General features: G+C 51.0%; 2 protein-coding genes across 2 annotated transcripts; one reads left to right on the top strand and one right to left on the bottom strand.

The window, feature by feature from the left end:
- The first annotated feature begins 7,994 nt into the window (after window positions 1-7,994).
- Window positions 7,995-18,158, top strand: ANKRD54 (ankyrin repeat domain 54). Its single transcript, XM_052640145.1, has 8 exons — window positions 7,995-8,379; window positions 10,206-10,253; window positions 14,664-14,762; window positions 15,456-15,527; window positions 16,005-16,052; window positions 16,124-16,248; window positions 16,407-16,514; window positions 16,830-18,158. Exons 1-8 carry the CDS (start codon window positions 8,055-8,057, stop codon window positions 16,902-16,904), a joined length of 900 nt encoding a protein of 299 aa, XP_052496105.1. The 5' UTR covers window positions 7,995-8,054; the 3' UTR covers window positions 16,905-18,158.
- Window positions 18,159-25,826: 7,668 nt separating this feature from the next.
- GALR3 (galanin receptor 3) lies at window positions 25,827-27,571 on the bottom strand. The gene is made up of 2 exons (XM_052641163.1): window positions 27,213-27,571; window positions 25,827-26,607 (listed from the first exon to the last, which is right to left on the bottom strand). The coding sequence occupies exons 1-2, from the start codon at window positions 27,569-27,571 to the stop codon at window positions 25,827-25,829; spliced, it is 1,140 nt and encodes a 379-aa protein (XP_052497123.1).

The following is a 27,571-nucleotide window of genomic DNA, read 5'->3' as shown; positions in this document are numbered from 1 at the left end:
TGATATTTTAATTTCCTGTTAGCTCCATTAAAAAAAAAATCACAGGTATGAGGACAAATGGCAACTGCCTTTAGTCCTCAAATGGAGGTAACAGATAGTGGTGGGGACTGTGGCAAACCAGAATACTATGCCCCATCTAATGGGGAAAGTTGCTATGCAGCTCCAGCCAATCATTGCCATGTGGGAGAGTTGGTCATGTATTGCTATATTGTCTTATTTTTAAAAGAATCTGAAAATAAAAAGTTTTATGGGAAAGATCTAAATTTTTAAATGTTGGAAACCAGTTCAAATTGCTCTAAAATACTGTGTAGGCCAACAGGATGAAGGAATGAATGAAGGGAAAGCCAAGCAGGTGTCAATATCTGACCTAGAACAATACTTCTGATGTTAAGACTGAAGCCCAAAGAAAGGAAACACTCATCGCCAGATTATGAAGTGAGTCCCGGCAGAGTAGGTGTTAGAACACAAGCCCCTGGATTCCCAAGCAGAAGCTTTTCCCACATGGCAACATTAGAGGTACTTTCTTTGTCTCCCATTAAGTGCTTCATGTTCTATTTGCTAACTGATCAAACAGAATGACTTGCATATGAATGCTTGCCGCACCCTTAGATCAAGTTCATGCCAGTGTGATATGCCCACAATTGCATACGATTTGCACTGGCATCACCAACTCGACAGACACGAGTTTGAGCAGGCTCCAGAAGTTGGTGATGGACAGGGAAGTCTGGCATGCTGCAGTCCATGGGGTCACAAAGAGTCAGACACAACTGAGCAGCTGAACTGAACTGACCTGCATCCTAAGCTTCTTTATAAGAAAAACAACTATCATACTTTGAGCAATAACTGTACCACGCTCTGTACTAGGTTCTTTTATCATTGGCTTTGATCACTGGTTTGGGAAGATCATCGAAACAAGAAATGGCAACCCACTCCAGTACTCTTGCCTGGAAAATTTCATGGGCAGAGCAGCCTGGTGGGCTACAGTACATGGGGTCCCAAAGAGTTGGACATGACTGAGTGACTGAGCATGCACAGACATGATACAGGGACCACTCTTACTTTGGTTTTGTGGCTAAGGAAATTGATGATATGAAAAGGAAAGTCACTTGCTCAGAGCCATAACACTACAAATTTATGGTCCAGTGTTGATGATCTTAACCACTGGGACATGCTATCTTTACTCATGCATTCATTCATTCAACCAGTCAGCTAATCAAATAGTTACAATATGCTGGCTCCAGTTGCTGAGCCAGGCATTATGAGGGAATACTGCCGGGGTCCAGCCCCGGCAGATCCACAGTAATTCGAAGGGGAGACGGAATCAGTGTCCTAGGAAAAAACTTATTTAATTACAGATATAGAGAGAGATTAGAAACGGATAGTGTAGCAGGAAATATTAGTGGAGAAAAAGATGCTGAATAACTTGGTTTACGTGAAATACCAATAAAACTCCAAGACAAGGAATTTGCACCATCTACGTTGGGCCACCGGCGCCCGTTTGAATATCAGAGGGTGCCCCGCCTTGGGCTCCTTCTCTCACGGATCTTAGAAGCTAGGGCAAGTAAGTAGATGTTGTGAGTACCCATGCTCCAGATGGGAATTCAGCCAGAGGGGAAAGAAAGAACGACACGGGGGAATCAGTCTTTCCAGAAACTTATCCGATTTTTTTTATTTTTAGGTTTGCTTATATACCTTTTGTTATACATAGAGACAAATGGAAATTTTAAGTCATGTGGGGGTCAGCAGTCCTGACCTTTATCAAAATCAGGTGCTTCACATAAATGCATATAAAAAAAGGTCTTAGGGGTTTTACATCATCTTATGGCCATGAGGCTTGCTGACATTTTACTATCCTTTCTTTCTGATAACCAAAAAACTTATTTTTTCCAAGGGTGTATTTTCTTAAACCAGGCGCCACCCTCTGAAGGTAGCAGATAAAGTTGCGTTCCTATAGGGTGATGGTGTAGTGGGTTACAACTAAGAAAGGAATTTATTTAACCCAAGGTTAACATGATTAATCTTAAAGGTTAATGATTATTTCTCCTATATGCTAGTTATATTCATTATAAGGGCAGGGAATATGGAGATTTAGCAGCAAACATCAGCCCAACAAATGAAAACCCTTCATCAATGTTCCCCTTAAGATCTATATAGTCTTAAGATAGTGATAAAGTTACATTTTTACATAGCAAGGACACAGTGATTTATAACAAAGTACAGTGATCTATAACAAAAGAGAAAATTCATTAACTCAAAAAGTCTAGTATTGCTAACATCAAAAACTACTGTATTTCCTTTTCTATATTCCAAATACATTAATATATTCCCAGGTGCCTAAAGATATGGAGGCCTGGCGGCAATCATTGACTCAACAATGAGAAAAGCCCTATGCTAATGAATATTTTCAAAATACTCCAAACTCTCTGTGCTGTTTATGGTTCAGTTCAGTTCAGTTGCTGAGTCGTGTCCGACTCTTTGCGACCCCATGAATTGCAGCACGCCAGGCCTCCCTGTCCATCACCAACTCCCGGAGTTCACTCAGACGCATGTTCCTCGAGTCCGTGATGCCATCCAGCCATCTCATCCTTGATTGTCCCGTTCTCCTCCTGCCCCCAATCCCTCCCCACATCAGAGTCTTTTCCAATAAGTCAACTCTTCGCATGAGGTGGCCAAAGTACTGGAGCTTCACCTTTAGCATCATTTCTTCCAAAGAAATCCCAGGGTTGATCTCCTTCAGATTGGACTGGTTGGATCTCCTTGCAGTCCAAGGGACTCTCAAGAGTCTTCTCCAACACCACAGTTCAAACGCATCAATTCTTCGGCGCTCAGCCTTCTTCACAGTCCAACTCTCAGATCCATACATGACCACAGGAAAAATCATAACCTTGACTAGATGGACCTTAGTCGGCAAAGTAATGTCTCTGCTTTTGAATATACTATCTAGGTTGGTCATAACTTTTCTTCCAAGGAGTAAGTGTCTTTCAATTTCATGGCTGCAGTCACCATCTGCAGTGATTTTGGAGCCCAAAAAATAAAGTGACACTGTTTCCACTGTTTCCCCATCTATTTCCCATGAAGTGATGGGACCAGATGCCATGATCTTCGTTTTCTGAATGTTGAGCTTTAAGCCAACTCTTTCCCTCTCCTCTTTCACTTTCATCAAGAGGCTTTTTAGCTCTTCTTCACTTTCTGCCATAAGGATGATGTCATCTGCATATATGAGGGTATTGATATTTCTCCCGGCAATCTTGATTCCAGCTTGTGTTTCTTCCGGTCCAGCATTTCTCATGATGTATTCTGCATATAAGTTAAATAAGCAGGGTGACAATATACAGCCTTGACGTACTCCTTTTCCTATTTGGAACCAGTCTGTTGTTCCATGTCCAGTTCTAACTGTTGCTTCCTGACCTGCATACAGATTTCTCAAGAGGCAGGTGAGGTGGTCTGGTATTCCCATCTGTTTCAGAATTTTCCACCGTTTCTTGTGATCCACACAGTCAAAGGCTTTGGCATAGTCAATAAAGCAGAAATAGATGTTTTTCTGGAACTCTCTTGCGTTTTCCACGATCCAGCAGATGTTCGCAATTTGATCTCTGGTTCCTCTGCCTTTTCTAAAACCAGCTTGAACATCAGGGAGTTCACGGTTCACGTATTGCTGAAGCCTGGCTTGGAGAATTTTCAGTATTACTTTACTAGCATGTGAGATGAGTGGAATTGTGCGGTAGTCTGAGCATTCTTTGGCATTGCCTTTCTTTGGGATTGGAATGAAAACGGACCTTTTCCAGTCCTGTGGCCACTGCTGAGTTTCCCAAATTTGCTGGCATATTGAGTGCAGCACTTTCACAGCATCATCTTTCAGGATTTGAAACAGCTCAACTGGAATGCCATCACCTCCACTAGCTTTGTTCATAGTGATGCTTTCTAAGGCCCACTTGACTTCACATTCCAAGATGTCTGGCTCTAGATTAGTGATCACATCATCATGATTATCTGGGTCGTGAAGATCTTTTTTGTACAGTTCTTCCACGTATTCTTGCCACCTCTTCTTAACATCTTCTGCTTTTGTTAAGTCCATACCATTTCTGTCCTTTTTGGGCCCATCTTTGCATGAAATATTCCCTTGGTATCTCTAATTTTCTTGAAGAGATCTCTAGTCTTTCCCATTCTGTTGTTTTCCTCTATTTCTTTGCATTGATCACTGAAGAAGGCTTTATTATCTCTCCTTGCTATTCTTTGGAACTCTGCATTCAGATGCCTATATCTTTCCTTTTCTCCTTTGCTTTTCGCCTCTCTTCTCATAACTATTTGTAAGGCCTCCCCAGACAGCCATTTTGCTTTTTCGCATTTCTTTTCCATGGGGATGGTCTTGATCCCTGTCTCCTGTACAAAGTCACGAACCTCAGTCCATAGTTCATCAGGCACTCTATCTATCAGATCTAGACCCTTAAATCTATTTCTCACTTCCACTGTATAATCATAAGGGATTTGATTTAGGTCATACCTGAATGGTCTAGCGGTTTTCCCTACTTTCTTCAATTTAAGTCTGAATTTGGTAATAAGGAGTTCATGATCTGAGCCACAGTCAGCTCCTGGTCTTGTTTTTGTTGACTGTATAGAGCTTCTCTATCTTTGGCTGCAAAGAATATAATCAACCTGATTTCGGTGTTGACCATCTGGTGATGCCCATGTGTAGAGTCTTCTCTTGTGTTGTTGGAAGAGGGTGTTTGCTATGACCAGTGCATTTTCTTGGCAAAACTCTATTAGTCTTTGCCCTGCTTCATTCCGCTTTCCAAGGCCAAATTTGCCTGTTACTCCAGATGTTTCTTGACTTCCTACATTTGCATTCCAGTCCCCTATAATGAAAAGGACATCTTTTTTGGGTGTTAGTTCTAAGAGGTCTTGTAGATCTTCATAAAACCGTTCAACTTCAGTTTCTTCAGCGTTGCTGGTTGGGGCATAGACTTGGATAACTGTGATATTGAATTGTTTGCCTTGGAGACGAACAGAGATCATTCTGTCATTTTTGAGATTTCATCCAAGTACTGCATTTCAGACTCTTTTGTTGACCATGACGGCTACTCCATTTCTTCTGAGGGATTCCTGCCCGCAGTAGTAGATGTAATGGTCATCTGAGTTAAATTCACCCATTCCAGTCCATTTTAGTTCACTGATTCCTAGAATGTCGACGTTCACCCTTGCCATCTCTTGTTTGACCACTTCCAATTTGCCTTGATTCATGGACCTGACATTCCAGGTTCCTAGGCAATATTGCTCTTTACAGCATCGGATCTTGCTTCTATCACCAGTCACATCCACAGCTGGGTATTGTTTTTGCTTTGGCTCCATCCCTTCATTCTTTCTGGAGTTATTTCTCCACTGATCTCCAGTACCATATTGGGCACCTACTGACCTGGGGAGTCCTCTTTTGGTTCCTATCATTTTGCCTGTTTATTGTTGTGTGTAGTGTAGTTGCTCAGTCGTGTCCGACTCTTTGTGACCCCACAGAGTGTAGCCTACCAGGCTACTCTGTCCATGGGATTCTCCAGGCAACAGTACTGGAGTGGACTGCCATTTCCTAAACAATCATGTGCATAGTGGCAGGAGTGTGGATAATCCTGTCACACAAGCTAGTCTGCCAGCAGAGAGGTTTGACCTGAGACACCCTTGACACGCCCAGGAATTTTTATTGACTGGAGCTGCAAGTTTACTCCTTCTCCGAGAGAATCGGTGGGGAACAGCCCCCCGTAAAGTCAGAAGTGTAGGTGAGAGCATGAAACAGTAAAGTAGGTAGACTCTGGTTTTGAGGGTAGATGCTCGGGAACAGGGGGTTTCCTGAGGCTGGATCCCGCCTTTGCGTATGCTAAAGCCTCCTTCCGCATGACCTTTGCCATGGGCAGAGTTCCTCACGCTGGCTCCCAGCAGAATACAATTTCATAGTCCCAAGTTCTGCTCTAAAACTCAGCTGGTTAGGCTAACTGGGTCCACATCCAAACCCACATCCCATTCTTCCAATCCTAAATAACAAGTGGTTCTTGCAGTACACAAAGGGTTGGGCTATGCACTTCAACAAAGCTGACTTAGAAGTAACAGCAACCTCTAGATGTTTAGGGATCCTGTTTAAATTAAAAGATTTCTGACAATGCAAACATCTTAGGAGACCAGATGGCTTGAAGACCAGACCCACTAGTAGGAGATGAAGAGAATTGTGCTTTAGACACCTTGATTCTTCAAAGAGAGACTGGAGGGATGAAGATTATTTTGGAGGTTATTACACGGAAAAAGTTGAGGAATGAGTAATAAAGCTAATTCAGGGTACACTTGGCAGAAGTGAGGTATAAACACCCAGAAGTCACTTATATTCTCTGGAGGCAGGTTTCCAGTAGGCTCTTTGTTAAAGAGAGCAGTGTGATGGAAAGAGAGGATTTTCTATGTTCAAATCCCAGTCCTCCCACTTTTTAGTCTCATACCCCTGGTTGATTCATATGACATTTCAAGACTACAGTTTCCTATTCTGCTAAGTCAGTATAATATCATCTACCTGCTAAGGCTCTTGTGAAGCAGAACTAAATGGCATAATATATATTAAGCAGTTAGTAAATGGTACCCATTCAATGTTTCTTTCTAGATACAAATGAAGTTGGCATATGCCCTTCTCCTTCATGGGGCAGAGGAGAAGAAGAAGAAACATTTTTCTCCATATGTTACAATGATAAACTTTATAGTGGTGTTCTGAGAACACTGCAAAATCTGAAGGTGCTTTTCAACTGTCAGAAAAAGATTACATTTTCCCTGCGCTGAATAACAGGAACAACTTTTGCCAGGACAGTCTCCCTCTCAAGAGAGCTGGGCATCCGTGAACAAGTCCGTTATCTCTCTGGTTTCAGCCCCTCGTCTAAGAAGTAGCGGTGGTCCTCTTTGCTCACTTTACAGAAGTGCATGTGGGATTCAGGGTTGTGAAAATTCTTACAAAGCAGGGTACCTGGGAGAGGTTGCTAAGCTCACCGTTAGCCGTTTGCGGAACACTTCCTTGTTTCCGGCTCTGACTTCTCCCATCCGACGTGAGCCTCTCAGAGCGTACTCAGTCTGATTCTGTGTCCGGGACTTAGCACAGAGAATTTGCTGGCTCAGTGATTGCCTCTCGGACTCAAATGTTGATCACTCTCGTGTAATGATGTTGAGTTACAGTGTTAGTCGCTCAGTCGTGTCTGACTCTTCGCGACCCTATGGACTGGAACCCACCAGACTCATCTGTCCATGGGGTTTTCCAAGCAAGAATATTGGAGTAGGTTGCCATTTCCTTCTCCAGCGGATCTTCCCGATCCAGGGATCGAACCCGGGTCTCCTATATAGCAAGCATATTCTTTAACGTCTGAGCCGCAGGAAAGTCCTTGAATTACAGAATTCGTTTCTTTGTAAATTAGTGATCAACGCCAGGGTTACGGAGAGAACGAACGGAATTTATCGCCTTTAAAAGCTATTACTACACGGTTCGCGTTGCTAGCCCCACATTTTAACGTATTCTCGTTTCCTACTTAACACTGTGTATTTGTAGGAAGTTCTTTTTTTTTTTTTTTTTACGTTCATTGATTTAAACACTTTCTTCCTCTCCTTTTCCCCGGCTTCTTCACTTTTCTTTGTGATTGGCTGCAAATCATCTTAACGTGATTGGCTAGGGCAGCTGCCTGTTATCTTTTCTTTGCTCCGACGGGAGAAATAAGAAAAAAAAATGTCTTAAACTCAGCTATTTTATTGGCTCCGGTAAAGACGTACGGCGAGGGGATTGGGCAGCTCAAATTTGTGATTGGTTCTTATACCCATCAGTCACACTGCCGGAAACCAAGTCTATCGGGGCTGGAAGGGTTTTCATTGGTCCGGAACTGCCCCGCTCGCTCGCCCGCTCCCCGAGCCCGCCCCCCCACCCGGTTGCCGTGGTTGCAGGCCCGGCCCGCCAGCTCGTCCGCTGACAGCGAGCCTTTAGGGCGGAGGGAAGCGGGTCCGTTGGTCCGCCAGGCACGAGGCTCCGCCGGCGGCCAGGCCCGCGCGGAGCCGTTGCCATGGCAGCCGCCGCCGGAGGCGCGGACGACGAGTCGCGCTCGGGCCGCTCGAGCTCCGACGGCGAGTGCGCGGTGGCGCCCGAGCCGCTGACGGGTCCCGAGGGCCTCTTCTCCTTCGCCGACTTTGGCTCTGCGTTGGGCGGCGGCGCGGGCCTCCCGGGCCGGGCGTCCGGCGGGGCCCAGTCCCCGCTGCGCTACCTGCACGTCCTGTGGCAGCAGGACACGGAGCCCCGCGATGAGCTGCGCTGTAAAATCCCCGCGAGCAGGCTGAGGCGCGCCGCCAGGCCCCACCGCCGGCTCGGGCCCACTGGCAAGGAGGTGCACGGTGAGGAGCGCGGCGGGAGGCGGGGCTGGCCCTCGGCTGATCTCCCCAGCCCGCTCAGGATGGAGTCCTCCGACGTCTGCGCTACGGACCTGGAGTGACCCCTGAGTCCCCTTCCAGTAGGAATAGTAGTCGTATGACTGCTAAGGATCATGAATGTAAAAAAAAGAAAAAAATAGTCTTCCTGCTCAGAAACAGTCCCGGAGGCTTTTCACATTGGGTAGTTCCTGAGTAGAAACGGATTCCTCGCCCCAGGTGTAGATAATACATGGGGTAGTGGAGAATATTTTCGTATCAGAGCCAAGTCGTACCAGCTTCTTTAAATGCACAGACCTGGGTTGGACTTTTCTAGCTCATGGTGGCCTTAGGCAAACTACAGACCCTTTCAGTTGTAGTTTTCTTATCTGTAAAATGGGAATGGTATGCTTTACAGGAATGTTGACAAAAGTTAGGTAAAGTAGGGAATGTATAGTCAATGTTTGGCCTTCAACGTGTGCCAGACACTGTTGGGTGACAATGTGGTCATTTTCTTTTCTTTTTAAGATTTATTTATTTATTTTTGGCTCTGCTGAGCCGTCTTTGCTGAGCGCAGGCTTTCTCTAGTTACGGTGAGTGGGGGCTGTTCCTTGCTGCCGGTGCCCAGGCTTCTCATCGCCGTGGCTTCCCTTGTTGCAGAGCATGGGCTCTAGGTACACAGGCTTCAGTAGCTGCAGCTTCTGGGCTCTAGAACGCAGGTTCAATAGTTGTGGCGCATGAGCTCAGTTGCTCAGAGGCATGTGGGATCTTCCTGGACCAGGGATCAAACCCATGTCCCCTGTATTGGCAGGCAGATTCTTAACCATTAGACCACCAGGGAAGCCCTGTGATGGTTTTTGATCCTCATAATAACTCATCAAGATCCAGATACCCGTTCCCGCTTTACTGAAGATAAAACTGAGGCTTGGAGAAATTGTCTTGCTCTAAGTCACATCAGTAGAAATTGGTTGTCCTGCTCTGATACTTCTTCCATATTGTCTTTTACATTTTATGGATGCCGTGGAAACCAACACCCTGAAAGACTTAAGAATGGAGACTTTTAGATTCCCTCTAGGACCTACTCATCTTAGTGGTGTTATGAGGATTGAGAATTTGAAAGTGCTATATGAATGTAAGGAATCATTATATATCTGAGTTGTAATTTTTGTCCATTTCTCTGATGATAAAAGTATTGCTTTCTATTACCCTCTAATATAGAGGTAGTGTCATTGTGGAGAAAAAAGTTTCTGTGTGGGAATTATCAGATTTAAATATGCCATTTAGGAGAGGCCTGTTTTGAAGGAGAATATAAGATTATACGTGTAATCAGCTCACAAAGAGCTTTGTGTAAATCATCTCATTTGATTTTTGCAACAACTCAGGACTGTCAGGACAGAGCTCAACCTTGTTTGTACTTGATAGATCTGAAGCCCAGGGGCTTAACTAACTTGTTCAAGGTCACCAAGTGGCAGAGCCAAGATCTGGCTGCAAAGGCCTTGGAGGATTTGCTACAAAATGTGACTTTTGCACGAGCTGTGCCACATTTCAGGTTTCTCCTGGTTGTATCCTGGCACCTCTCTTTCCTTTTAGATGCTTTTTTTTTTTTTTTCCATTTGGCAGTGCTGTGCGACATGCGGGATCTTAGTTCCCCAATCAGGGATCAAACTCGTGACCCCAGCAGTGGAAGTGCATGGGTCCTTAACCACTGGACTGCCAAGAAGTTCCCAGGAAGCCATTACTTTGTGCTTCATCATGGCTGTTGCTGGGTTTTTTTTTGTTTGTTTTTTTAACTGGCACTGTTATTCTCTTCACAGCTCTGAAAAGGCTGAGGGACTCAGCCAATGCCAACGATGTGGAAACAGGTGAGTGTGCAGAGTGAGTCCGCTCCATGGTCTGGTTAGGGAAGGAAAAGTCCACGTAACCAGTACCTGGGAAGACGGCGCCTGAATTCTGCCAGCTCAGCCCTGGGACCACTGTATCTATTGTATAACTGCTGTCGCCTTACAGATGACAAGTCCGGTTCAGATGCTTACTCTTCCCCACGCTTGCCTGCCACTCCTTCCTGATGTCAGAGTGTTTATTACCCTGTGAGCCCCCTCACAGCGGGAGCTTTTGTATCCCTGGCACCCAGCCGCAGAGTAGGAGTTTTTGGGAACTTCTGGCTAAAAGGAATGAGTCGTCAACTTGAACCGCCAGGAGAGCCACCATCTGCATAGAACCCTTCAGCTGCTCCCCTGAGGCTTGGTGGTAGTGGGGTTCGTGGTTCTCAAACTTCAGTTGACAGAACATCTGAAAGGCAGGGGTGGGGCTCCTAACAGGACGCAGCTCTGTTTTTGTTGTTGTTGTTGCTGCTCTTCATCCTTTACTAGCTGACAGGGCAATAGCAGCATCAAAGGTACAAGACAAGTTATAGGAAAAAAAAGATTTAATTTTATCCACTGAGTTAATTCGTTCTGTGAATCAGGGAAAAGTGGTATATTGGTTTTCTGTAACTGCTGTAACAAATTACCACAGATATTCTTGTGTAAAACAGCACCAGTTTGTCATCATACAACTATGAAGGTCGGAAGTCCAGCTTAGGTCTCATCAGGCTGAAATCAGAGTGTCAGTGGGGCTGTATTTCTTGCCGGAGGCTCCAGGAAGAATCTGTTTCCCTGCCTTTCCCAGCTCCTGAGGTTGCCCACATTCCTTGGCTCGTAGTCCTCTCCCTTCATCTTCAGAGCCAGCGATAGTAGACTGAGTCTGCACACTGGTTCTACCAATGGGAAAAGGTTCTCTGATGTTAAAGACTCCTGTGTTAGATTGGGCCTGCAAACTCCAGGATAATCTAGCTGCTGCTGAGTCGCTTCAGTCGTGTCCAACTCTGTGCGACCCCATACACGGCAGCCCACCAGGCTCCCCCATCCCTGGGATTCTCCAGGCAAGAACACTGGAGTGGGTTGCCATTTCCTTCTCCAGTGCATGAAAGTGAAAAGTGAAAGTGAAGTCGCTCAGTCGTGTCCGACTCTTCTCAACCCCATGGACTGCAGCCCACCAGGCTCCTCCGTCTATGGGATTTTCCAGGCAAGAATACTGGAGTGGGGTGCCAAGGCCATACACTAGAGGTATTAAAAAGAGAATATATCATTTTTCCTTGAAAAGCCATATTGGTTACTACCCAAATATTCCACAATATTAAAGTTCATAGAAGAAAAAAGAATAAATAAAAAATAAAGTTCATGGAAGAGATGAAATTGGAGAATGCTGAAAACCCCTCCAGTTTCTAGGCCTGCTCACCAGGAGAATCCCGGGGATGGGGGAGCCTGATGGGCTGCCGTCTATGGGTTCGCACAGAGTCGGACACGACTGAAGCAACTTAGCAGCAGCAGCAGCAGTGTGTGGCCAGAGAATATTTTAAATATATTTCCCTTCCACAGAAAGTCTAGTTTACCTTTTTTTAATAGGTTTACTTTCTCTTTTAAATCGAAGTATAGTTGATGTACAATATTATGTAAGTTTACAGTATAGTGATTCACAAGGTTTACAGGTTATACTTCATTTATAGTTGTTACAAAATATTGGCTATATTCCCCCTGTTGTATAATATATCCTTGTAGCTTGTTTTATACCTAATAGTTTGCCCCTAATCGTTATTTCCCCACCGCTATACTGCCTCCCCTCTTCCCAGTGGTAACCACTGGTTGGTTCTCTATGCCTGTGAGTTTATGTCTAGCTTATCTTTTCTTTTTCACAACAGTAAAAGATGTTTATCAGCTTTCACAATCATTAGCCAGTGTCTAGCTTATGTTGAATCAGGTGTCCACATGGTGGTTTTATTGTTTTGGTGGAAATGCTGTAATTTTCCATTCAGAGTCTGTGACACACCCATCTTCAAATCTACGTAGCTCATGGCTGTTAGATTTACCAGGCTCTTGCAGGACTCTGATAGCGAAACTGGCTGTAGTTTAGCTTTTTCACTCCTTTTTACTGTATGGTTAGCATTCTGTTTTCTTGCTTCATGTTTGTTGGGTCTTTTGGTGTAGGTTAGCAATTATAGTGGATGTAACATTTCTACCCTCCTATGGTTAAATTGTAAGTACCTTTCTGTGAATTCACAATCATTTGAAAGATTATTATTATTTTTTTGGCTGCACCAGGTCTTAGTTGCAGGATGGGGATCTTTAGCTGCAGGATGTCTTAGTTGTGGCATGTTAACTCTTGGTTGCAGCATGTGAAATCTAGTTCCCTGACCAGGGAGCGAACCTGGGCACCCTCTGTTGGGAGTTCAGAGTCTTAGCCACTGAACTGCCAGGGAAGTCCCATTGAAAAGATTTTAAATGTGAAAATGATATATGCATTTAAAATGTTTTAAAAATTAGAAAAATACACAAGAAAAACATTTTTAATGTCAGCAAAGGAGCTAATCTTTGTTAATATTTTGGTGAATATCCTTCCTGTCCTTTTTCCCGTGCAGAGGAATTTTCTTGAGCTTGTAGACTGTGCTGTATACAGTTTTACAGCCTGCTTAATGCTTTATGTATCATAAACATTTCCCATAGTCTTCATAACCATTTTTTTTTCAAAACAGAAGTGTCATTTTTCCTATTTATAGAATAAATACATAGCTGTACAATTTTTGTAAAGGTTGTAAAAAGCAGAAATTACCTTGTAATTCCATTCCACAGCTAAAACCACAGTTTGTAATGGATGCACACAATGCCTTCAAAGGGACAAAGCAAGAGTTATTCAGTTAGTCACATATTTGCACACTGGTGTTTCACTATTAAGATAATTTCCTAGGAATGGGGTTTCTACATCAAAGGATACGTGTATCTTGATGGCTTCTGATAGGTGTTGCTAAATTGCTTTCCCAAAAGACTGTTAGCTGTACAGATCACAAAAATAGAACCATTTACTTTATCTCGGAGATGCTGGCTCTCTTTTGGTGACTGCATTGATGAACACCGAGGTGACCTGAAGCTCTTCCTTCTTCTCCACTCTTATAAACCTTTCCCATTCATTCATTCCCAAACCATTCATTCATTTATCCAGTCAGTTGGCAACATTTGTGGAACAGGTCAAGTCATACCTCCGTCCAGGATATTAAGAAACAAAATAAAAACCTGCAGTATAGCTGGAGAAGAAGAGTATAAAGTGACACCATTTCTAAAAACAAACAAAAAACCCAAAGAAAGGGAAGTCATGTGTTTAGTGGGAGAGGTAAAAGTCCTTGAGCAGGAGAAACCTGAGTTCCTATCCCAGCCCTCCTGTCGGCTTGGTTTGGAGTCTGTCTCCTAGCCTGTAGCACGGACATGGTACCATGCTGAGTGTTTGATGGCAGGCAGGCACCCAATGCCTGGCTGGCCCTTGGTGTACAGGCAGTTGCTCTGAAAGAGCTCAGCATGTTATTGTGAGAGTAGCAGGATGACAAGGGACTACAGAGACGTGGGGGTCCGGGGGCTCATTCACCTTAAGGAGACGGGAGAGATTCATGGAGCAGGAGATTATCTGGGCTTCGCCTGGAAGGACTCGGGTCCTTGAGAGGTTCGGTGGGGGATTGCTAGGGCATTTCACTGCTTGCTCTAAAATGATGTTTGGCAGCAATTTCTACATTTCAGTTTGGACATGGGCACGCAATACATAATGCCTCACATTTTATAATGGCTCCAGACTTTTCAGAAAAGGACATTCATATCCATTATTCTCATCATGGCAGCTCTAGAAGTTGACTGGGCAGAAATTACTCCCATTTGCTGGTGAATGGGGCCCCAAATCTTGGCCTTCCTTGTCCCAGCCCAGCTTTTCCCACTGCCGCACGCTGTTGGCAATGAACTCCTTTCCTTTTTGGTCAGCTCAGTCTGGGACTTGGACTGCATGGCAGAGCCCAGGCTCTCTCCACTCTAAAGGGCTGCCTCATGGGAGCTAAGTGAGCGTCAGCCCACAGATGTGTCCCAGTTGGATGGATGTGTAGCCAGACTCAGGTAGAGGGGCAGGACCAAAATCAGTACTGGGGATATCCATGACTCCAGAATTCCTGACCCTGAGGGCCAAGATCCTTCTGTGATGCTCTGTCCCAAGACACGTACTTGAGCACCCAGCACCCGTGGTGCTCAGTTGTGCCCTCAGGAGAACAAGTCCCGGGGGGGGGGGCTGCATCCTGGAGGGACTAGCTCTCCCACACATTATGGATGCCTTGCTGGAAGGGGCCCTAAGCACCCTTGCCCACCCCCAGGGCTGCAGCTTGGCTAAGCCGCCACTCTCCCTGCTTGCTCCCTCTGCCTTGGCGGTGCCAGTGCAGCAGCTCCTGGAGGATGGCGCGGACCCCTGTGCAGCTGACGACAAGGGCCGCACTGCCCTGCACTTTGCCTCCTGCAATGGCAACGACCAGATTGGTGAGTCCTGGGGAGGTAGGGGAGGGGGGCTGGGCGAGTATTCTCCCCCCAGGGGCACTGGGGAACAGCACACAGAGGGTGGGGGGCTGCTGGAGCTGAGGAAGGCTGGGCCCTCCCACGCCTCTGGCCTGTGGAACTGGCACTGCCAGGCTAAGGTGGGGCTCACCTGGGGAAAGAACGAGATCGACCCCAAGGTTGGACCGGACCTTCCAGACATCCAGACATTCAGGCAACATTTACTCAGTGCTAAGGGCAGCAGTGGGACAGCCTGTCCCCAAACCCAATTTTTTTTTTCCCCCAGAGGTCTTTTAGGATGTGGTATAACTGGCAAACAGTGAAGTCTCTGTGTACATACACTGCTGTGTCCACCTCCTGGATCAAAATATAGAATCTTTTCAGTGCCCGGCATTCTGTCTCATGCCCCTTAAGAACCTTCACTAGCAGCCACAGCTGTTGGGAGAACTTTCTTTAACCCTAAAATCTCAGTCCCATAATACCTGCACGGGCTCAGGGACCCTCCCAGAAGCCTTAGTTCACAGTGCCCAGCGTCATGCACACAGGCCTCACGAGTGGGCAAGGGAGTGAAGCTGCACAGGGCAGTGTACTGGCTTTCAGTGTTCTGTAGAGGTGTGGAGGCTAGGATGCTGTCAGTAGACGCCCCCAGCGGCTCCTCTGGGGCTTTCCTGTTTCCAGTGCAGCTGCTTCTGGACCACGGAGCCGACCCCAACCAGCGAGATGGGCTGGGGAACACGCCACTGCACCTGGGTGAGTGCCTGGCAAGCTGCCAAGACAGGCTCCTTTGATGGAGAGCCCGGGGTCCTGCAGGCCCCCAGCAGGCTCTCCTGTCCCCTGGGGAAAGCCTGAGTCCCCAGGGCCACACTCCCCTTGGGCTGTGTCCGTGGCTGACCCCATCCACTATTGGTCGACTGTGCCCCAAGCAGGGCTGATTTCACAACCTGAACTGGCTCAGCAGCTCTGCCAGGGGAGGTTCCCGCCCTGTGGCCAACTCTCACCATGGCTTGTGGCGAGGCAGGTCCCACCTCCCAGCCTCAGGTTCCCCAGCTGTGTAGGGAGGGAGTTGGGTTTGATCGCTGAATCCCCCCAGTTGCTGCCTCAGTGATGCCTCTTGGGGCTTGATCTGGCGCCGGAACCCTGAGAGACACAGTCCTGCTCCCTCCCGTGGGCACCCAGGGCCAAGCCCCCTGCGGTCCTGAGCTCTCAGTCCCTATTCTCCTTCCTCAGCGGCCTGCACCAACCACGCCCCCGTCATCACCACGCTGCTGCGAGGAGGTGAGTGCTCCCCTCCCCCTCCTTCCTCCTCCTCCCCTGCTCAGCATGCTCACCACTGCCTGTCCCCCCAGGGGCCCGGGTGGACGCCCTGGACCGAGCAGGCCGCACACCCCTGCACCTGGCGAAGTCCAAGCTCAACATCCTGCAGGAAGGCCACTCCCAATGCTTGGATGCTGTGCGGCTGGAGGTGAAGCAGGTGAGCGTCCCGCTCGGCTGAGCCTGCAGCACCGAGCAGGCGACTTCATTCACCGTTCATGTGGACCCCAGCTGACACCTGCTCCAGCGCACCCCTGGGCACAGCCTCAGGCTGCTCTGTGCCTGTGGGCACAGCCTCAGCCTGCCCTCTGGTCTCAGATCATCCAGATGCTGAGGGAGTACCTGGAGCGCCTAGGGCGGCACGAGCAGCGGGAGCGGCTAGATGACCTCTGCACCCGCCTCCAGATGACGAGCACCCGCGAGCAGGTGAGCGCGGCTGCGGTCCAAACCCCAGCCTGGCAGGAGCCTCAGGGCGAGCCGGTCCCCGCTCTGAGGCTGGAGAGAGAGGCATGGCTGCTGGTTGCCATCCTCTGTGGGCCTCAAAGCCTCTGTCCACCTCCTTGGAAGCAGCCTGGGTCCTTCTGTCTGGGGCAGCGAGGATTCATCCTTGGACAGCTGCTCCCTAGTCCAGGGTGAAGCCCTCACAGGCCCTGAGAAGAGACAGTGCCTGCCTCTGCACCTGTGGTGCTGTGGGGGGAGACCCGGGGCACCCCACCACAGAGCCTTGGTTTCCTCCCACAGGTGGACGAAGTGACTGACCTGCTGGCCAGCTTCACCTCCCTCAGCTTGCAGATGCAGAACATGGAGAAGAGGTAGCGAGAGCCGCTCCCCGCCGTCCCTCCTGCTGCCCGCCCCGCCCCGCCCGCTGCCCTCTTGCTACAAAGAAAAGGCCTGGCACCTGGGACCCCGTCTGCCGGGGCCTCATCCCAGCTGCTGGGAGGCAGAGGCGTTCTCTCACTGACCTCAGCGCCACTCCCAGCCGCAGTCTCTGTCGTGTCCATGGGCCGAGACCACAGCCCCCAGCTTCTTCCTTTGGCTCCCGCAGCAGCACAGCCATGCCTCTGCCCTGGCTGACTTGACACACGCTCTCCTCACAGGCCTCGTTCATCCCACAGCCTCCCTGGTGCCCTCAGCAGGCCCCAGACCCTCCTCTGAGTCCCCTCCCGGCTGTGGGCTTGTTGCAGCCAGCCGGGTGGGCTTAGGGCAGGCACCCTCTGGCCTAGGGGGCTTCTTGGCTGGCCCTGCACCTCTCACCAGCACTTAGATCAGGCTTGTCACCAGACTTGCAAGGAGACATGGCAGCTACTTTCTTTGGTTTGGAAGGGGTCAGGGGGTTGGTGAAGCCTAGACCTTAGAAATACAAGGTTAGGGAGGACCTAGCTGAACCCAAAGCAGAAAATCCCTGGCCCTTTTTTCCCCAATCACTGAAACACCGGGAGGGTGTAACCTTTCTGCAGCCTAGTTGTAGTAGGCGAGGAGAGGTCCTCAAGATGGCCACGTTCTAGTCCCAGGAACCAGTGAACACCATCTTATATGATGAAAGGGACTTTCAGATGTCATTAAGCTAAGGTCTTTAGACAGGGCAATTATCCTGGATTATCCAGGCAAGCCTGATGTAATCACATGGATCCTTATTAGAAGGAAGCAGGAGCTCAGAGAGGAAGTAGGGGACAGGGTGACCAAATCAAGAAACGAGTAACGCAAGGCAGCGGTCACAAGGCAAGGAATGAGGCGGCCTCCAGTAGCTGGAAAAGACAAGGAGGGCTTCCCTGGTGGGCCAGTGGTTAAGAATCCACCTGCCAATGCAAGGGACACAGGCTTGATCCCTGGTCTGGGAAAATCCCACATGCCTCCAGGCAACTAAGCCTGCGTGCCGCAACTACTGAAGCCCGTGCACAGCAGTGAAGACCCAGTGCAGCCAAAAAATAAATTAAAAAGATAATAAGGCAAGGAAATGGATTTTTCCTTCATAACTTCCTGAAGGAACCAACCTGCTGACACCTTGATTTTAGCTCAGAGACAGGTTTCAAATTCTGACTGCCAGAACTGTAAGAGAATAAATTTGTGTTGTTTTAAGCTACTAGATTTGTGGTAATTTGTTGCAGTAGTGAAGGGAAACTAATACTCTGGTGAAGGCTCAAAAACCCACAACCCGGCCACTTCTACCCTGGCAGAAGCCGACATTCCCCTTGGGGCTCAGAGATGCAGAAGGCAGCGCCCCCTCCTGGCAGGGATCTGCCACAGCGGGGAAGTCTGAAGGGAAGGCTTGCGAGACCCAGCTGTCTCTCAGAAACATTTGACTACGGAGTTAAGATAGACTTTTCCCAAATTATCAGTCCCGGTTCTGCTCTGGCTCTGCCCTACTTTCCCTCTCACCAGACTTGAGTCCTGGCTGCTTTTCAGGAGGAGGGGAGTTTGTCTCCCAAATCCCAGCTTGATCAGATCTGAATTGAACTCATGGGACCTAGCTGTTCCCCAGACCCTAAAGAAGAAAGGACCTCTGGGCAGGCAGGGGTGAGATTCAGGCTGGGGGCTGCCTCCTGGGCCCTGGGAGAAGGGAAGCTGCAAGCCCCATCGGGTTGCCAGGGTTGGGGAGAGAGGAGGGCAGAGGATGCAGTGTTATCCTGCATGCCACAGCCGAATGAATAAGTAAACATTTAAAAAAAGAGCAAATGCTCACGTGGGCCCTGAGTGGGCTGGGCTGGGCAGGGCGAGATGGAGAACCCGACAGGTTGCCCACGCAGGAGTCAGCTCTCTCACTAGCTGCTCCAGAAATTAACTGCGTTTGTGGGGGAAGCAGTGGGGAGCGCGGTGGTGGCAGGAAGGAAAAAATCCACGTCTGCTGATTTCACCTTCTGGGTAGGGTCCTTTTCTCTACACCTCCCATTTCATTCGCGTTGGAAGTACCTCTCGGGCACTTGCTTTACACTCACCAGGGTTCCAGGTGGGAGCACAGCAGGGGAAGAAAACAAAATCCCTGCCACGCAGATGGTGGTGATGGTTGGAGAAGGGTATTCACGGGTTCTCACAGCCATCCTGTGAGACAGCTGGCCTTCCTGCTGCTTTGGATGGGTAAGAAAAGGCAGGTTTGCCAGAGTGACCCAATGGGGCAGCTGGGCTGGAACCTGGACTCATCCCCAAAGCTCGCTTCCACCACGCCTGAAGTCCGAGTCTTCTCAGAAGCAGTTTCCTAAAACTGAGGGCCACAACATTTGTTGAGCTCCTGTTACGTGCCAGCAGGCCCATTATACAAGCCCTTTGATTTAGTGTTTGCAGTCAAAGGGTAGCCGGTGCCCTTGCTCACTATATTATAGATGCACAAGATTGAGGCTCAGAGAGAGAGTAACTTGCTTGAGGTCAGATAGCAGCACGTGACCCAGCCCAGCCCAGGAATCTCTGCCAAGATTCCCAAAGTGCCGATCTCCCCAGTGTTCGTAAGACACAGTAGACACCCATGGACCTTACTGAGTAAGTCTCTCTCCCCATGTGGAGAGGGGCGGGCCCTTTCCTTGCTGAGCACGTGGTGCAGTGTGCCTGGTGTGCGAGGCCTGCACCTGGCCACCAAGAGCGGAGTCATGGGACTGAGCTGGGTCTGGAGTGGTCTTTGCCCATCTTTGGTGGCTGCCCATACTATTATAGGCCTTCTGAAGTGGTCAGAGAGCTGGGAGCAGCAAGAGCCAGGCCTGGCAGACGGACGGCCACAGGCTGACTGTGGGGCCAGGAGATGGCATGGGAAACGTGGGGCCCAGGAGCGTGAGGGGCTGGCCAGAGAGGGAGGTGAGACCAGGCCACAGAGATCCTGCGCAGAGGTCAGAAGATTTGCCCTGGCGACAGAAAGCAGGTGACGCAGACTCACCTCCACCCTCAAGGTCATATGCGTCCTTACCCAGAGCAATCACCTTGAGCTCCGGGGAAAAGACCCCCTTCCACCAGATCCCCAAACTGCTTCAGAGGCTGAGCCCAAGCCAGGGTCAGGAGGACAGGATGCTGGACTGATACATACCTGGGTAATCCAGCAAAGTCCCCATCTCACTCCAGCTATAGGGAATGAAAGCCCAAAGCCCCTGATGCTAACTCTCCAGTGAACACTGAGGCTTTGGTACATGCAGGGAGATATGATCAGTTCACTTGACAGTTGAGGAAACAAACTCAGGGAAGCAAAGGAGTCTTGCCCAAAGCCCCAGACCAGGGCCCAGAGTGGTCCCTTGTCTCTGTGACTGGCCCGTGCCAGCCTGGTGACGTTCTCCCACTTTGGAAGCTGGGGAGGATGGCATGTTTATTAAATGCCCTAGGCCATCAGAATGCCCAGAGGGGGCATAGGCAGGTGAACTGAACCTCCTCCACAATTGAGTTGGATTGTGAGGTTCTTGGAGTTTTGTTTTCTTTTTTTTGGCCACACCATGCAGCTTGTGGGATCTTAGTTCCCCAACCAGGGATTGAACCTTGGCCCCTGCGGTGGAAACTCGGAATCCTTAACCTCTGGACAGCCAGGGAAGTCTCAGATTGTGAGGGTTTTTAGGGTTCTGATGGAGGCAAGGATCTTTCTGGGAGAGCCCTGGAAACCTCTCATATAGGTAGCAGCAGCCAGGAAGCAGCCTGTGGCGGTGTGCCTACCTTGCAGCCTGGCTCAGGCAGCTCAGTTCCACAGTCCTAAGAGGTCAGCTGCAAAGTGCAGGAGCCACGATTCAAACCCGGTGATGTGGCTCATAGTCCGTGGCTTGACCCCTGCACTGTGCCACCTGTCTGAGTTGACCTGGCAGGCCCACCAGATGCCCAGTCCAGCACCCTCCCCAGAACCACAGCCATCCAGAGCACCCCCAGGAACTCCCAGCTGGCACCCCTGTCCCCCTCAACCCCTCCTCACAACCCTTCCTCCTGCTTCAGTCTCACCCCTACTCAGAGCCCAAGCTGCTAAAGCAAGGTGGCACCAAGCAGATTCCTCAATAAATCAGTCTTGTCCTCTTAAGCCAGAAACAATTCCACCCCCACAGCCAGTCCTTCTGGCCTCATGACATCTTGGATCCAGCCAGCAACTTGCAAATGAGCCCTGCATCCAGGCTGAGGACTAATGTTCATTCATAGGGAAACTCAGGGTGGTTAATTGGTATTTATGTCCCCAGGTACACACCTTGAAGTTGATAGATGGTGCTGTTCCTGTCAGCCAGAGGCAGGGAGAGAGACTGGTTAACACAGTGTGCCAAGGTCCTCACCTCACCCACCCTCCCTGAGGCTGAGTTTCACCTTGGCTACATTTGCTACCCGGGGTGGGCTGGCGGTGGGGGTCACCATTGCACATTCGAATTCCTCCCTCCCCTTAAAAAAAACAAAACTATCTGCCTCTTCTCTTCCTTTAAAACCATGAAACTGAAATCAGACCAACTTGAATTAGACCCCAGCTCTGTCTGGGACTATCTCTGTGATCTTGGGCCAGTGACTTAATCTCTCTTTGCCTCAGTTTCTCCAAATTCAAACTCTAAAGCAGATGAGACACACCTTCCAGGGCCAAGTACGAGGTCTGAAATACAGCAGGTGCCCATTTCACCACTGCCCCACGGACACCCTCACCATGTGCCCCAGGCCCCTCGTCTCAATGGGTTCCCACCAAGCTCAACATCCCCCCACTGCCACCCCCAGTAGCCTAAGCCAGAAGACTGGGCGTTATCTGGGACATCGCTCTCCCCCACCCCATAACATTTAATCACTATTTAGCCTCAACAATTGTACCTCGTATGTGGTTGTCCCATCTGTCCATGTCTCTCTACCCACTGCCATGTCTTGGACACCTTCATCTCTCTGGGTTCTCACACCAGCCTCTTAACTAGTCTGCCTACCCTCAGCCTCATTCTGCTCTCCCTCCCCAAGTATAGTCTGCCTTGCATCCAGAAAGAGTCCCCTCTAGAGTATATCTGATCCGGTCACTCTTTTGTTCAAAATCTTTACATGGCTCCCCTTGCCCTCGAGACAAAGTATAGTCTTGGTTACAGATAGGATTTAGAGAATCCTTTGCAGCTGCCTCCCCCAACCTCTCCCACCTCACCTCCTGCTGGGGCTCCCTTGTACCCTGTCCCAGGCCCTGGGCTCGTCGTGTTGTGCCTGAGCCCAGGTGGAGGACTCCAGGTGATCTGTGCACATGTTCTCCTGTCTCTCCCTTCCACATCTGCCCTGACTTGCTCTTCAGGGCTTGGCTTGGGCATCAGCTCCTCCCGGAAATCGTCTCTGCCTTTCCAAGCTGAGTAGGACCCTCCTCTGGGCTCCCACAGTCCCCCATGCTTCTGTCTTGCTTTCCTGCAGGAGAACTCTGTGCTGAGTAGGTGTTCAGACTTGAATGCTGCAGGATCATCCCTAGGAGGTTGGTACAAACGGGAGGGTGAGAAGGTTACATAATTCAAATCTCCTTTCAAATAAGAGGAGCTCCCTCCTGACCCCCAGGCTGGCCCGAGACCTTGTAGGAGGCTCAGGTCAGGTGGATTCTCCTGGACCCTAGGGGCAGTGGCTGGGGCTCATTCAGCCTCTGGACAGCCCAATTGCCTGCCTGTGGTCCTCCAGGGCTCAACTCTCTCCACCAAAGTATTACAATCATCTGCTCTTCCACACATTTCATTAGCCTCCTGAAGCAGACCCAGGAGCCTCAGGGGCTGAGCCTAAGCCCAGCATCAGGCCATCAATCTTCCTGCCAAATCCATGGCAAAAATAATCTCCCAGCTCCAGGCCAGGCCCTTGGTGGTAGCTTTCCTGGCCCAGGGCTCACAGAGCAGCCTCTGGGTTGGATCCTTGCTGCCAGCCTGGCACCTCCAACCCAGCCTCTACACAGCAACCATGGGCCCCTCCCTTCCTGAAAACCTTCAGGGGCATCACTGCCTGCCTGAGAGGATGGAGTTCCTGCCCCCGCAGCTGACCTAGGAGGCACACATGACCTCACTGCACCCACCCTCCCTGCCTCCCCAGACCCTACCCTACCCTATCCAACCCTGTTTCAGCTACACAAATCCACATACTGCTCCCACCTGTACCTGCCTTGGCCTTTGCTCTGCCTGGCAAGCCCGTCCCACCTTTTCCCAGGAAAAATGCCTATTAAACGTCATCTCCTCTGGGTATCCTGCTTGGACTGGCCAAGGAAGGGAGGCCTTTCCTCCTCTGGGCCCTGTGAGCTCTTCTGTCATGGCCCCATGACGCAGTGCTATCCTTTCTTCTTTTGGTTTTTGGCTCTCCAGCTAGACTAAGCACTCCCGCAAGGCAGGGGCCAGGCCAGATTCACGTCATCTCTGACTTCCTCTCGAGGGCTAGATTAAGGCAAGCACTCAAATGTTTGAGGGATAAAGAAGGAAGAAAGGGTCACGCTTTGCCTTGCCTGGCACCTCTGTCCTCATGTATCATATGTCAGCCATGCGCCTACTCTGGGCCAGGCTGTATGGCCCTCCATTAGTCGGGGTGTCTGGGCTTCTTTAGCTCCATGGGCCAGGGAGACCCATTCAGAAGCAGGAGTCAGAAGCAGGTGGCCTCGGGGTCCAGCCAGGGTCCCTCTGCCAGGCCACTATGCAGGGCTTCTGCTGACGGACCCCTCCCCCAGGCCTGGCTCTGTCACTCCCTGGCTGGGCGCTTGTCTCCTGCCCATTCTCTTTGCAGTCGGTCACCTGTCCGTGCCCACAGAGGTGACTGTGGAGGAGCACCAGCCCACCTGGGTGGCTGGACCAAGCATGGCAGAGGCCACCCTGAGAGATTTTATTCTGTGCTTTGACTTTGCAGGCTCTCACCATTGTCGTGTGTAGCAACCTTGTCAGATGCTCTTAGATGTTTTTCCAACACTTCCTGGGCTGCCCAGAGAGCCACTCCTCTCGCCCAGTTAGGATCCTGGCTCTTCCTCAATTTTGCCAGTTGGCTATGATCAAGTACCTCATCTCGAGCCTCAGTTTTCACTTCTGCAAATGGAGGTGATATCCCTTGCCTGTTGGTGCGAGGCACAGATGAGGCAGGGGAGGTGTGAGTGATGGCCGTGGGAGACAGAGGCCACTCTGGGGGCTGCAGAAGTGGCAGCATCACAGCCCCTGCCCTCCAGGAAACTTTCCCACTGCTGCAGCCTGCGTCAGTTGGGGACATCTTGGCAGAGACCGGGGAGAAAGAGCCTGGGACCAGGTGTCAGCCCTGGTGCTGGGCCCTGGCAGCACTGGCTCCCCAGCTGGCTCTCAGCCTCCCCCTGAGAAGGCTGACTGCCACTCTGATCTCTGGGTCTGTGGCAGGTGGCAGGCAGTGAGGAGGTCTCAGCAGCTGCCCAGTGTCAAGGAGGGCCTTTCCAGGGTGCCCAGCAGCTGGGGTATGTGTGCCGGGGAAACAGAGAATTGGAAGGTCTCAGCCAGAAGCTAATAAACAATATTGGCTTACGGTGAAGGAGGAAGCGGGCAGCTCCACAACCATCGAGACTGATCTATTGGTTAATTAGGAGGTTTCCACAGCCACAGACTATGCCTGCTGTGTGTAGGGCCAGGTAGGGAGGGGGCCACAGGGTAATCAGGGCTGCTGGAAGGCCAGCTGGGGTCTGAGTGCAGCTCAATGTCTCCCCTGAGCCAGGAGCCTTAAATGGCTGAGGAATAATGCAAGAGGTTGGGGTCAGGCAATGGACCTAGGACTTGATGCCTGGGGCCTGCCCATCAGGACCCACTGTCCTGAATATCTAAACAGAATTCTGCTATAGCAGGGGCTGGGTGCCCTCTGCGGTTTCCAGGGCAGCCAGTTGAGTATGGGGAGCTATAGGTTTGGGGAAGAGAGCTGATGCAGAATCAGGAAGAACCAAGAAAAACACTGGAAACCATGGCATCTGAGAACAGAGGTCCCAGAGGTGGAGAAGTCGGTTCTTCTAAGTAGAAAAAGGTAAATAGCAGTAGGTTTGAATCCAGACTCTCCCAAACACTAGTTGTGTGGCAAATCGCTAAACCCCTCTGATTCCTGATGTCTACATTTTTAAAGAGGAACGAACGATATCTACCTTGCAAAACTGTAATTAGATTGAAGAATGTAATACCACAGTAGCTGTTCCCTTCTCCAGGGGATCTTCCCAGCCAAGGAAACGAACCCAGGTCTCCCGCATTGCAGGATTCTTTACCAGCTGAGCCATCAGGGAAGCCGCATGGGATACATATGAAGTGCTTAATATTTGCTATATTTATTTTGTATCTGTTAGTATTAAGTTACTCTGACTTACCTGATGGCTCAGATGGTAAAGAAATTGCCTGCAATGCAGGAGACCCAGCTTCCATCCCTGGGTTGGGAAGATCCCCTGGAGAAGGGAAGGGCAATCCACTCCAGTATTCTTGTCTGGGAAATCCCAAAGGCAGAGAGGCCTGACGGACTACAGTCCTTGGGGTCGCAAAGAACGGACACGACTGAGCGACCAAGACTACCACTACACTATTAAGTTACTCAGGACAGCGCTTCGAAGGGAGAAGGAGCTTGGTAGAGGAAGCAGGGCTTCCAAGATGCTAACAGAGTTGGCAGAATGGGCAGAAGGATTACCCTCCTTCCTGCCAGATTTGCTATGGACACAGTCTGGGGGATTCCTGGCCTGGGGGCCTGCGCTTGGCTGCCTGGAATCATTTTCACCGTCCAGGGGTGTCCACTCCGTGGACTGAGTATCCACTGCTCCTCAGAGGGCTCCTGGCTTTGGCCCCATCCCCTAGTACTGTCCGGCCCTGGAGGAAGAGGAAGGAGAGACAGACGGACAGCCGGCAGAGCGGAGGCACACAAAGTTTATTCTGGTCCTTTGACAGGTAGGTCCCTGCACGCCTCTCCACCACCTGCGGGCTCCGGACCTCGCTCCCCGCCCCAGTCGCCGCCCGCCGGCAGCCTCCCGCGAGGCCGGGCGTTCCCGGAGCAGCCGTCGGGGCCCGGGGACCCCGGGCGGACGCGACGGAGGGCGCGGCGGGCACCACCCGCGGGGCAGCGGGCGCGGGGGCGGCGGCGGCCGCAGGGCCACAGGCGGCGGAGGCGCGCGCGGAAGTGGCGGGAGGCGAGCGCGTAGACGAGCGGGTTAAGGCAGGAGTTGGCGTAGGCGAGGCAGTGCGAGGCCAGGCGGCAGGCGTAGGTGGCCGGGCTGAAGGCGAAGCGGCCGTACCAGAAGCAGAGGATGAGCGCGTGGTGCGGGCCCCAGCAGAGGGCGTAGAGCGCCGCCACCGCCAGCATGACGCGCCCCGCGCGGCCAGTGGCTCTGCGCCGGGCCTCGGCCGCCGCCGCGCCCGCGGGACCCACGGCGGCCCACAGGAAGCGCAGCGTGCGCCCGTAGGCCAGGCTCACCACGGCCACGGGCAGCAGGTAGCCGGCGGCGAAGGTGGCCACGTCGAGGGCGCGGCGGCGCGCGTCCTCCCAGGCGGGCACGCAGAGCTCAAGCGCGCCGTAGCGCACTGTGCCGTAGTAGCTGAGGTAGGGCGCCGAGAAGAGCGCCGCCAGCAGCCAGACCAGGCCCACGGCGGCGCGGGCGTTGCGCGGCGTGCGCAGGGCCCGCGAGCGCAGCGGGTGCCGCACGGCCAGGTACCTGCGGGCGGGCGCGGTAGTCAGACCCGCGGCGGGCGGGTGGCCTGGATATCGCCCGGATCTGAACTGCCGCCGCGGTGACCGCGCGCCGGGCCTCGCTCGCAAGGTTGTGGGGATGAAGGGAGTTAGCGTCCAAAGCGCTTGGAGCAGCGCCTGGCACCTAGCGAGGCTCGGTCGGAGCTCAGCGAGAAGTGACCAACCGGCCCAAGGTCATCAACGAGTCAACTAGAGAGTGAGCCTGGGCTTGACCCCAAGTTTCAACCCCTGAAAGCCGGTCTGACCACAACTCGGGCCAGATGTGGGCGGTAATAAATTAGCTGATGAATTTCATTCGTGTGTTCCTTTTGCCATTCATTTCACGCTTTCAGAGCACGGACTAAGTGCCAGGCCCTGAGCTGACACTTGGAACACAGAGATGTTCTCTGGATTCTCCCAGTGAAGATGGGGTGAGGGCAGGATGACCCCCTCAAGTATGCCCTGCAGGTGCCCCGAGACTGGGTGGTGGGGGCCAGACAGCTGTTCTTTTTCTCCCTCCCCCTCCCTTTTTGGTCCCCCATTCCCTCCTTCCCCTCCTCCAGACCGGGCCGCGTTCCCAGCCCAGCGCACCTGTCCACTGAGACAGCCGCCAGGGTAAAGCTGCTGGCGTACATGGTGAGGTAGATGAGCAGGTGCACAGCCTTACAAACCAGGGCCCCGAAGAGCCAGTCGTCCAGCGTGTAGATGGCGGCCTGGAAAGGCACGCAGCACAGGATGAAGCAGAGGTCAGCTGCCGCCAGGTTGAGGATGAATAGATCCGTCGTGCTGCCCGGCTCCTGCCAGGTACTCGGGCCAGGCTGCAGCAGCACTGCCAGCACCAGCCCGTTGCCCACAGTGCCCAGCAGGAAGATGAGGGCAAAGACCACGGGCACTGCCACAGCCCCCATACTCCCTGGGTTGTCTAGCGAAATGTTCTGGATATCAGCCAT

Source organism: Budorcas taxicolor, chromosome 5, assembly GCF_023091745.1.
Source record: "Budorcas taxicolor isolate Tak-1 chromosome 5, Takin1.1, whole genome shotgun sequence".
NCBI classification, from domain to species: Eukaryota; Metazoa; Chordata; class Mammalia; order Artiodactyla; family Bovidae; genus Budorcas; species Budorcas taxicolor.
The sequence above is the reverse complement of the archived record's forward strand: the minus strand, read 5'-3'. Positions and strand labels throughout refer to the sequence as shown.